We start from the raw sequence: 12,393 nt of genomic DNA, 5'->3' as shown, positions 1-12,393 counted from the left end.
TATATGTGCAGTTCAGTGCAGACACACTCGTGCACACTCGTACACACTCGTGCACACTCATTGAGGAGGTTTGATCAAATCTACTGATGCTTGTTGCTAACGTGCACTCCGTCGTGCACGAGCTCGGCCGCATGTCGAGGGTGTAAACACGGTCTCTTCAGAAGAGTCGAGCTGTTCGAGCCGAGAAGCTTCGATCAGTGTTTGTGTGAAACCTTCTCAGTGTGTCTGCTGAGCTGTGGAGCCCGGCAGCAGCTGACGACGGCCACGTGACCTGAACACAACATCACAGTATTTCTGATGATGTTGTGACACACGACATAATGTTTATCTCAATATGTTAAAATCAGATCGAAGCAGATTTCATACGATCGACATGTAAACTGTCTGGAGACGACCTGACGCCACCTTCAGGTCAACGCTTAGAGTTCTGCACAACAGAACAATGACTCATCAGCCTCAGCTGGACTTTGTACTTTGCTCACCGCTAAATAGCAAATATAAGCATGCTAACATGCTAACATGCTAGCTTAGACGTGATGTCTGATCGCTTCCTTCCTTTAAACACTAACATGCTTCAGTCTGTCCTCCTTCCTTACTACACTCAGTTTCCATCCTTCTTTTATTTCCTTCCCTTTTTTACTTCCTATCCTCCATCCTTCTGATCACACCTAATCTCCTCCTCTTGCTCCTCCTCCTCCTCCCCCCCCTCCTCCTCCCCCTCCTCCTCCTCCTCCTCCTCCTCTTGCAGCCGTCTGTTGCCATTTGTTTCAGGCTGTAAAAAAAAGTGCTGCCTGAGCACTTCATCAGCCAATCACAGCGTCCCTGTGTGTGTGTGTGTTGAAGACGAATGATGCTAATGTAAAAAACAATCCAGGGCTTAGCTTCAAGTGTGTGTGTGTGTGTGTGTGTGTGTGTGTGTGTGTGTGTGTGTGTCGGTGCACCTGCCACGGCCATGTTACAGTTTGTCATATAAGAGCAGTGATACAAGGAGAGGTCAGTGGAAACACCACGTGCGCGCGCACACACACACACACACACTCTGCCAGTTGTCACCAGTCACTCGCAGAGCTCCACTCATCCTCTCCTCATCCTCTCTTTCCTCCATCTTGTTTCATCCGCCTCCTCTCTGATTTCAGATCGATCCGCTCGCTGATTCAAACTTCTGTGATTTTCATCAGATAGTTTGAACGAAGCTTTATTGATCCTTGTGTGGAAAACAGGATTCAGCAGACAAAAAGAGGGAGTGGAAGCAGAACATGAAGAGATTAAAGAAAGACTGTGAAATAAAATGTAAATACATGTGAACAGAAGTCAGTGAGACAGAAACCTGCTGCAGCTCTCAGGCGGCGACCCTGAAGGCAGAAAGACAATATACTGATGAGATGAACGATTATATCTGGAAACACAACAAGTCCTCAGTATGTCTGAAAACGTGACACCTCACAGCACCTTATTGTGAACATGCAACAACAGTATTTAGAAAAACATAATAAATGTGAAACTGCAGTTGTTCAGGCAGCACGACGTTTCCCAAAGAGACGATGTCACATGTGAATATTTAAACTAACACAACCTTCCAGAACATGTTTATAAAAACAACCAGACTGTGTTTCAGCGACGTGTGGTTCTGTTCTGGCACCATGACGAGGCTCGGGTCGGATCAGACCATCAGATCATCTCCTCGTCTTCATGTTCTGATCCGCTGCAGCTTCTTCCACCGCTGCTGAGCCTCCTCTCTCTCTCTCTGGTTCTGCTGCTCGCTCGTCCGCCTCTTGGTTTCTCTTTGAACGTGGAATGTCAAACACACACACACACACACACACACCACACACACACACACACACACACACACACATAAGGCCTCTCTCTGAGCTGGAGGAGGAAGTGGCCAGCTCTGGAGAGCGTCTTCCTGTGGGGGCTGCCAAACAGGAAACAGTAATTAGCTCTCTTCTTCTTCTTCTTCTTCTTCTTCTTCTTCTTCTTCTTCTTCTTCTTCTTCTTCTTCTTCTTCTTCTTCTTCTTCTTCTTCTTCTTCTTCTTCTTCTTCTTCTTCTTCTTCTTCTTCTTCTTCTTCTTCTTCTTCTTCTTCTTCTTCTTCTTCTCATTCCTCTCCTCCTCCATCACCCTCCACGTTTCCCTCATCTCTCCTGAATCTCATTGTTTCTTGAAATTCTTACTTTTTTCAGTCAGAAAGAAAATTCTCCTCCATGTTTCTGTTCTCTGAGTGTATGTTTCTCTCTCTCTCTCTCTCTCCCTCTCTCCCCTCTCTCTCTCTCTCTCCCTCTCTCCCTCCCTCTCTCTCTCTCTCTCTGTCTCTCTCTCCCTCTCTCTCTCTCTCTCTCCCCTCTCTCTCTCTCTCTCTCTCTCTCTCCCTCTCTCTCTCTCTCTCTCCCCCGTCCTCTGCTGTCGCGCATCACATCTTCATTCGTGTTTCTGCTGTGAAAATAAATCAGGAATTAAAGAGGAACTGGCTCAGGATGCTGTTATGAAAGAGCTGAAGCCAAAAATACAGTTATAGTCTTTAAAATGTGCAGAAAATGCAGAAATGTGAAAACAAACTGTTTCCTGTCTGATATATTCTTTATTCTTATAAACTTCTGCAGCATTAAAGAAGTCTGTTAGTGTCGTGAACAGTCCTGAAACCAGGAACTCTTTTACAAGCAGACTGGAAACGAACGCACTCTGAGGTCCTGTGCTACTCTAAGTCAGCCCTCACTCTTCACACACCAGCCTCCACTCAAAAATCCTGCCCTTTTAACGTGTCCTCACTTGACATACACAAGCACTCGCTACACGATGACATTAAAGACCTTCGAGGTTTCCCAGGAGCCGTTTACAGCAGCGCTAAATATTTTAAAGTTTTGCCCGGTGAATCTTTTGCAGGCGAAGTTTCTGGTCGTCACTGATGAGTTTTAACGTTTCGACTGATTCTCCTTCGTGTTTACTAACGTGCTGAAAAACACGAGTTTTGTATTTTTAATCTGAAAGTTTGTGTTTGTTTCAGCAGTCATGGAAAACTCCACCGAGGAGCAGCGAGAAGACGTCAAGACAGAAGAGTCGGCGCTGACGGAGGAGGAAAACACACAATAACCTCAAAGGTAAATGCAGAACTTCATTTAAAATATCACCGATTTTAGACCAAGAAAAAGTGTCGGAGTCACATCGATGATTTCATGACGCAGCGATCAACGGAGTGATGGAGGAGGAAGCAAGCGGAGGAGAGAAGCTACAGAACGGAGACCGAGGAGGAGGAGGAGGAGGAGGAATGATGGGAGCAGAAGGAGGAGGAGATCTGTCCTCCATCAACGCCATGATGTCAGCAGTGATGTCAGCAGCAGGGACCATCAATGGCGGAGGAGGAGATGGAGAAGGAGGGAGTGGAGTCACCTCAGCCAACTCCTCCGCCGGACCCCTCCCCGAGGTGAGGACCCCCAAACTCTGAGACCTTTGTCCTCGTCTGTTGTTTAAATAAAGGTTCTCCAGTTTGAAGTGTGACAGCTGACTTCCTTCTTCTCTACTTCAAGCCCCTCCCCCAGCAAGTCACTCACGGCAGCCATGAGAGCTCCGCCCCGGCCGCAACGCACGACGCACCCAGGTACACACACACACACACACACACACACACACACACACACACAGGTTGAGCTGTAGGTGGCGCTCCTGTCCTCGTCTATAGAGTCACTGCTCACCATCTCCTTTTTCTCCGTCTTCTTCTTCTTGAGACACATGAGACGCTGCATCACTTCCTGTGTGACTCAGTTACAGACGGTCACCGCTGTAGCTACACTGAAACAAAATATCGATGACGTCACCTTCAACTCACCAAAGGACTCTTATCTTTCCTTGACTCCTCCCCTCTCCTCTCCTCGTTTCCTCTCCTTCTCCCCCAGCTTGAGTCCTCTCTTTGTCTCCTCTCCTTTGCTTATTTCCCCTCCTCTCGTCTCGTCTCCTCTCCTTGTTTCCTCTTCTTATCTCCTCTCCTCATTTCTTCTCCTTGTCTCTTCTCTTTGTCTCCTCTCCTTTGCTTGTTTCCCCCTTTTCTCATCTCCTTGTCTCCCCCCCTTGAGTCCTATCTTTATCTCCTTCCCTTTTCTCCTCTCTTTGTTGCCTCTCCTTGTCTCCTCCTCATATCATCTCCTCTTTTCCTATCCTTTCCTTGTTTCCCCTCCTCTTCTCTTGTTGTTGCTCTTCCTTGTCTCCTCTCCTCTCGTCTCCTCCTCTCCTCTCCTCTCCTCTCCTCTCCTCTCCTCTCCTCTCCTCTCCTCTCCTCTCCTCTCCTCCTCCTCTCCTCCTCTCCTCTCCTCTCCTCCTCCTCTCCTCCTCTCCTCTCCTCTCCTCTCCTCCTCTCCTCTCTCCTCCTCTCGTCCTTTTCGCCTCGTCACAGTGGTACATTCTCTCCTCTCTCCCATGATGCACTGCAGCATTCCATGTCACGTCACCACTTCCTGTGGCTGAAACAGGAAACAGGAAGTGTTGCTTCCCTGGCTGTATGAGCGGACGTGTGTGTGTGTGTGTGTGTGTGTGTGTGTGTGTGTGTGTGTGTGTGTGTGTGTGTGTGTGTGTGTGTGTGTGTGTGTGTGTGTGTGTGTGTGTGTGTGTGTGTGTGTGTGGTAATGGACCTGTGACTCGTTGTTTCTGCTGGTTTCTCTGCCTGATGTCGAGGTTGACGTGTTTCTCTGTGTGTGTTTGTTCTTGCAGGACACCAAAGACGACAGCTCAGCTTTTATCTGTCCGCTGTGTGACAAAAACTGTCAAACACAACACGGGCTCACCATGCACATCAGACAGGTACACACACACTGACTGTGCTGCAGAGAGACGGGCTGTTTTCTACAGTTTAAGGGTCAAAAAGAAGAGTATAGTTGGAGTAAGTCGGTGTGTGTCTGTGTGTGCGTGTCCTCTCTGCAGCACAACGCCGACACCGGAGCGACGGACCACTCCTGCAGCATCTGTGGGAAGTGCCTGAGCTCGGCCTCGTCGCTCGACAGACACATGCTGGTCCACAGCGGGGAGAGACCCTACAAGTGTAACATCTGTGGACAGACCTTCACCACCAACGGCAACATGCACAGGTACACACACACACTAACACACACTTCCTGTTGTCTGTGACGTAAACAACGACGCACAGGAAGTTAATCTGCTCAAACAAAACGATTCAATAAAGTGCAAAATAAAGTCATTTTCACTGCACACAGACTGCAGATCAGTGTGTCCCTACTGAACACACACACACACACACACACACACACACATACACACACACACACACACACACACACACCATGTAACCTCAGGCAGAGGAAGTTAGCGTTTAACCCGATCCCCAGTCAACCATGATGGGAGCACAAACCCAGACGGGTCCTGTGTGTGTGTGTGTGTGTGTGTGTGTGTGTGTGTGTGTAGGGGGGGTTACACAGGAAGTGGGAAGACGACTTCAAATCATCCATCTCCATCACACACACACACACACACAAACACACACACACACACACACACACACACACACACACACACTCATGGACAAAACAACGCCCAGTCATTTATCAGTGAAGTCCAGCCTCCACCATCAGACTCAACGGTCTCTGCAGTTTGTGTGTGTGTGTGTGTGTGTGTGTGTGTGTGTGTGTGTGTGTGTGTGTGTGTGTGTGTGTGTGTGTGTGTGTGTGCTGAAAGTTAAAGGAACAGTTCACCCAAAAACAGTCCAACTCAGCCATCTCCTCCTCCTGATGATATAAAGTCAGGCTCAGCCATCATCTCCTCCTGATGATATAAAGTCAGGTGAAGTGTCGTAGTCCACAGAACATTTCTGGAGCTTCACAGTAAAACAGAGTTGCAGCGTTCTGCTGAACAGCTGAAGCAGCTGGAGATGATTTAAACATCAGATGTCTCCATGCAGCTCGTCTGCTGTGATCACAGAGATCTACCTGATCTGAGGAGACGGAGAGAACGCTGCAACTCTGTTTTGCTGTGAAGCTCCAGAAATGTTTTGTGGACTATGAAACTTGTCTCCTCTCCTTGTCTCCTCTTCTTGTCTCCTCTCCTCTCCCTGTAGTGACTATCCCTCATGTTTAGGTGTACTGCTCCTTTAAGTCATGTTTTGCCGTCTTGTTTCTCGTTGAAGCTGAAGACACGTTTTTCCGTTCAGTTCCTGTTACGACGTCTTCACCAGCAGGAAACACCAGCTCTCGCTGCCAAACCCCCGAAAAACCTCCGAGCACTGAAACAAATCAAAGTAAAACAACTAATCGAGAGAGTTTCTGTGACATCCAACAGATTTGTGTCTGTCTGTCTGTCGGCCTACAGTCATTCCTCTCTGCCCACGCCTCCTCATACCATCACCAAGACTGAGCCTGAAGAGTCGGAGGAAGCACAACACATTTTTTTGTCCCAGTCAAACATTGTCAGGCCGCATTTTCCATTAAAACTTGACAAACGAACCGTTTTACTGCCCTTATGTTAGACGTGTGGATGAATCCACTGACTTCCCTTCATCAGAAAGCTCCTGAACAAGGTCACAGAGTCGGTATGAGGCAGTAGACTGCAGTTACATTAAAACCAAACAGGAATGAAAGCAAGTCAACGGTTTCCTCAGACAGAAGAAAAGAAGTAGATATAATTTGTTTAAGGTGAAAACTGATGGAGGACGATGGTACTTTGTTCTAATCCTCAGATTCAGTTAAAGTAAAAGATTTGATTAAATTTAAAATATGTGTTGTTTGTCTCTTTAAACCTGCAGCAACTGTTTACTGATGACTTGTGGAGTTTGAGTTGTGTCACCTGATGACTCTTTTAGCTCTGGTTTTGGTCTCCACCACCTCCTGATGGAGGTTCAGCAGCTGAAATGTTGACCAGCTCGTCTCTGACGGCGTCTGTCTGCAGCAGGAAGTGTTCAGTGACTCTGAGAGCTGCGAGTGAACCAGAACAGTAAAGTTCTGTCCACACGTGTCAACAGTGAGCTGAACCTGTTCACACACACATGTTTTCGACAGGAAACTTATTGTTGTGTTTTGAGACCAGGTTTCAGATTGTGATCTTTTGACAGCATCACCCTGCTGTCGCCGTGTGAACTGGCAACACGTGGATCTGAAACTGTGACATCACCTCCCTCGTGTATTGCTGAGTTTATTAGCGCTACACTTCAACATTTTCGAGCGTGCGTTCGCCATCGTCTTCGTGTTTGTTCGTACTCTCCGCTCTGTAGAAGAAAGCGTTTGTGTGGTGTTTCGTTACGAAGTTACACCGCCAACTCCTGGCCTGGCCTGCATACTGCTGCGTTTTCAGTCGTCTTCAAAACGATGTCGTCTGAACGCTGAACTTTTTTGACACACAAGGAAATTAACTTTTCCATTTTTAGCGAGGCTGTTGTCGTGTAAACTCGGCCAGATAAAAACCAGATCCAAGGACAGGATCTGTTGTGATTCAGACGAAAGCTGCGGCTTCACATCCTGATCTCACCTGCTGCAGAAAGCCGGCGTTCTGGTTTAGTGAGTCTGCAGCAGCGTGACTCTCCCCTCGCTCTGTGCTGAAAGACAAACTGAACTCCCGCTGAGGGAACAACACGGAGATCTGGATGCTGATTTCCGTCAACACACCCTGGAAACGGTTGCGTCATTTTCTCAGAATCCTGCGAGTCTTATAAAAACCAACCAAAAATAAAACCGTGAACAGGACACACACATAAACAGCACCTTTTTTTATTTAGTGCTGATTTACAATGCAAAGTGGAGCGAACATGAGGAAGAGAGGGAGGAAAAGGCTGAGCTCCACATGTGGAGCCGCTCTCTCTGCTCGGCCTGGTCTCACATGCTGCCGTAGGAAAATAAAGACGAGGCCTGTTTGGATGGAGAGTGGAAACGAGAAGCAGAGGGAGGAGGAGGGAGAGAGACAGGAATCCATTTTGCAGTGGAGCATCCTTTGAAATGTGAAACGTGAGAGTTTCCTACTCGACCGTCTTCAGAGAGAAAGACGGAGGGAGGGAGGAACAAAGGAAAGGAGAGCTGGGAGTTGGATGTAGGCGATGGATGGAAAGGAGGAGGGAAAGCAGAGGATTTGAATGTGTCCGTGTGATGAACGTCCTCCCTGGATGGTTCTGTTGTCGGTTAAGGAGAAACATTTAGAGAATTCAAGATAAAGAAGGCTGAAAGTTTCTGATGCAGGACGACAGGAAATAAGAAAAACATTTTTAAAAAGGGGGAAACATTTTGCAGCAGAGCATCAACGAAATGTGAAACTGGTTTCTGGCTTTTTTTCATCAGACCATCAACTTTATTCAAAGTTTAGAAATATAATATACCTGTGAGCTGGTTGTGTCACAGTTTACACGCTGTAAAGTTTAACCAGACGAACACAGACGGACGTGATGCGTTCAGCGTTTACTCCCAAACCTTTTGTAATTAACACTAATTAACGTTGAATGTGGCGTCTCTCACATCAGAGCCGTGGTCAGACGGTGATATTAGAGAGTTTACAGAAAACATTTTTAACATAAAAACATGACAAGGATTCATTTAACTGGAGCTTTTTATAGTGTTACAGTCTTTCTGACGGACGCTTTCTGAATAACTGCAGACGTTGTACTTGTTGTTCGACAGATGCAAACACACAGTCAGATAATCAAACGACACAAACCTCTTTAAAATGTAGATTATTGAACGCGTCCTCGTCCAGTTGTGATTAAAAGCAAAATTTCAAAGTTTCTTTTTTAAGTTTGATAGAAAAAATGGCCGCTGACATAAGAAGAAGTTAAAAAGTTTGCCAATACAAGATAAAACGTTCAAGTCAACAAAGTAATCGATTTCCACATTTTACAGAATTAATTCATTGACTTGATTAATTTCTTGATGATTTAGTGTCGTAGAAATAATGTAGTGTGGCAGCAATTATCAGGGAAATAGAGACGAGTTAATTTAAGTTAATTCAGAGTCACAGCAGTTGAGCTGAACGTGCAGAAATGTTACAATCGTCTAATTCAACATATATCAGGAGTGAAATGCACAATAATCAATATTAATATTGATAATCCCTTTAATTAATACCAAGTTTCATTGTTCTTTCAAGGAAACGTTTTGAGGATTTTTCAAACCTGTAAAATAAACTATTGTTTGTTTTAGTTAAATACAAAACTGGATCTGAAACATTAAACTCTCCCGACATCGATCGTCACGTCAGAAGAACTTTTCCACGGGTCAGAACCGGACAGAAGAGAAGCACAGATGGAGAGAAGCGGCGAGCAGCGGCATCACGAGTCGTCCTCTCTCGGCCCTCTGTCTGCTCTGTTGTGAGGCCGTTGGGCCTGGTTGCCATGGCGAGGCATCCCATTAGCCTATTATGGGCTGGCAGCGGTGTGCCGAGCCGTGATTGGCTCTCGGAGGCTGCTGCACGGTTGAGCCGAGCAAAGAGGAAGAGAAGAAGAGAGAAGCTCAGAAAGTTCAGTTCATCCTTCTGCCACAGCCTCAATCCTTCCTCACCTCCTTCCTCACCTCCTTCCTCACCTCCTTGCTCACCTCCTTCCTCCCTTCCTCCCTCCCTTGTGTCCTACATTGGCAGTTCCTCCTCCCCTCCCTCCTCCTCGTCTGTCTCCTTCCTCTCCTCCTGAGGGGAGACGTGAACTGTTTGTTGTTTGACTCACACGCTGATGCATGTGTCAGCGAGAGCCGTCTGAGCCGAGCCACCACTGGACCAACAGCGCCCCTGTGGTGATGTAGAGGAACTGCAGGTAGAGACATGGAGCAGGAGGAGGAGCAGCAGGAGCAGGAGCAGGAGGAGGAGGAGGAGGAGGAGGGGGGGAGGAAGAGGAGGGGGAGGAGGAGGAGGAGGGGGAGGAGGAGGAGGAGGAGGAGGAGGGGAGGAGGAGCAGGAGGAGGAGGAGGGAGGAGGAGGAGCAAGAGGAGGAGGAGCAGGAGGGGGAGGAGGAGGAGGAGGGGGAGCGGGGGGGGAGGAGGAGGAGCAGGAGGAGGAGGATGAGGAGCAGGAGGGGAGGAGGAGCAGGAGGAGGAGGAGGGAGGAGGAGGAGCAAGAGGAGGAGGAGCAGGAGGGGGAGGAGGAGGAGCAGGAGGAGGAGAGGGAGGAGGAGGAGGAGCAGGAGGAGGAGGAGGAGCAGGAGGAGGAGCAGGAGGAGCAGAGGAGCAGGAGGAGGAGCAGGAGGAGCAGGAGGGGGAGGAGGAGCAGGAGGAGGAGGGGGGGAGGAGGAGCAGGAGGAGGAGGGTAACACTCGTACATCATGTTACTGTTACTGCAGTAGTTGAGTCTGCAGTCAAACCCTCACAAAGAAGAATACTTCATTATCAAGTAAACAGGTTGAGTCCAGGTACCTTCCCCAAGTATACTTTATGAAGTAGTTATACTAATATTAATCTACTAGTAGTACTTTAAAGTGTACTTCTTCAAGACTTTTGGTTTATAAAGGTAAACTTCTGATCAACTGTAGGTACTGAGTACTGCAACTGTACTGTGACCTGTACCTGAAGTATACAGTATATAACCAGTACTATAAGTTGACTTCAGGTACTACTGCTACTGTCAGTACTTCTACTACTACTGTCAGTACTTCTACTACTACTACTGTCAGTACTTCTACTACTACTGTCAGTACTTCTACTGTCAGTACTTCTACTACTACTACTGTCAGTACTTCTACTACTACTGTCAGTACTTCTACTGTCAGTACTTCTACTACTACTACTGTCAGTACTTCTACTACTACTGTCAGTACTTCTACTGCTACTGTCAGTACTACTTCTGTCATTACTTCTACTGTCGGTACTTCTACTACTACTACTGTCAGTACTTCTACTACTACTACTACTGTCAGTAGCCTACTTCTACTACTACTGTCAGTACTTCTACTGTCAGTACTTCTACTACTACTACTACTGTCAGTACTTCTACTACTACTGCTGTCAGTACTTCTACTGTCAGTACTTCTACTACTACTGTCAGTACTTCTACTACTACTGTCAGCACTTCTACTACTACTGTCAGTACTTCTGCTACTACTGTCAGTACTTCTACAGTCAGTACTTCTACTACTACTGTCAGCACTTCTACTACTACTGTCAGTACTTCTACTACTACAGTCAGTACTACTACTACTACAATCAGTACTTCTACTACTACTGTCAGTACTTCTACTACTACAGTCAGTACTTCTACTACTACTGTCAGTACTTCTATTGTCAGTACTTCTACTACTACTGTCAGTACTTCTACTGTCAGTACTTCTGCTACTACTGTCAGTACTTCTACAGTCAGTACTTCCACAGTCCGCACTTCTACTACTACTGTCAGTACTTCTACTGTCAGTACTTCTACTACTACTGCTGTCAGTACTTCTACTGTCAGTACTTCTACTACTACTGTCAGCACTTCTACTACTACTGTCAGTACTTCTGCTACTACTGTCAGTACTTCTACAGTCAGTACTTCTACTACTACTGTCAGCACTTCTACTACTACTGTCAGTACTTCTACTGTCAGTACTTCTGCTACTACTGTCAGTACTTCTACTGTCAGTACTTCTACAGTCAGTACTTCTACAGTCACTACTTCTACAGTCACTACTTCTACTACTACTGTCAGTACTTCTACTGTCAGTACTTCTACTACTTCTACTGTCAGTACTTCTACTACTACTGTCAGTACTTCTACTGTCAGTACTTCTACTACTTCTACTGTCAGTACTTCTACTACTACAGTCACTACTTCTACTACTACTGTCAGTACTTCTACTGTCAGTACTTCTACTACTACTGTCAGTACTTCTACTGTCAGTACTTCTGCTACTACTGTCAGTACTTCTACAGTCAGTACTTCTACTACTACAGTCAGTACTTCTGCTACTACAGTCAGTACTTCTACTACTACTGTCAGTACTTCTACTACTACAGTCAGTACTACTACTACTAGTGTCAGTACTTCTATTGTCAGTACTTCTACTACTACTGTCAGTACTTCTACTGTCAGTACTTCTGCTACTACTGTCAGTACTTCTACAGTCAGTACTTCCACAGTCCGCACTTCTACTACTACTGTCAGTACTTCTACTGTCAGTACTTCTACAGTCAGTACTTCCAGTCAGTGCTTCTACTGTCAGTACTTCTACTACTACTGTCAGTACTTCTACTGTCAGTACTTCTTCTACTACTGCTGTCAGTACTTCTACTGTCAGTACTTCTACTACTACTGTCAGCACTTCTACTACTACTGTCAGTACTTCTACTGTCAGTACTTCTGCTACTACTGTCAGTACTTCTACTGTCAGTACTTCTACTACTACTGTCAGCACTTCTACTACTACTGTCAGTACTTCTACTGTCAGTACTTCTGCTACTACTGTCAGTACTTCTACAGTCACTACTTCTACAGTCACTACTTCTACAGTCACTACTTCTA

General features: G+C 46.4%; 1 protein-coding gene across 1 annotated transcript in view; it reads left to right on the top strand.

The window, feature by feature from the left end:
• Window positions 1-3,009: 3,009 nt before the first annotated feature.
• The window catches only part of rreb1a (ras responsive element binding protein 1a), a 27,081-nt gene continuing 17,697 nt past the window's right edge, over window positions 3,010-12,393 (top strand). The window contains 7 exon segments of the mRNA XM_073488438.1: window positions 3,010-3,075; window positions 3,077-3,148; window positions 3,203-3,421; window positions 3,499-3,567; window positions 3,569-3,595; window positions 4,699-4,788; window positions 4,909-5,072. Coding sequence (XP_073344539.1) covers window positions 3,010-3,075; window positions 3,077-3,148; window positions 3,203-3,421; window positions 3,499-3,567; window positions 3,569-3,595; window positions 4,699-4,788; window positions 4,909-5,072 — 707 coding nt within the window.

This window comes from Pagrus major, chromosome 19 (assembly GCF_040436345.1).
Source record: "Pagrus major chromosome 19, Pma_NU_1.0".
NCBI lineage: Eukaryota > Metazoa > Chordata > Actinopteri > Spariformes > Sparidae > Pagrus > Pagrus major.
The sequence above is the reverse complement of the archived record's forward strand: the minus strand, read 5'-3'. Positions and strand labels throughout refer to the sequence as shown.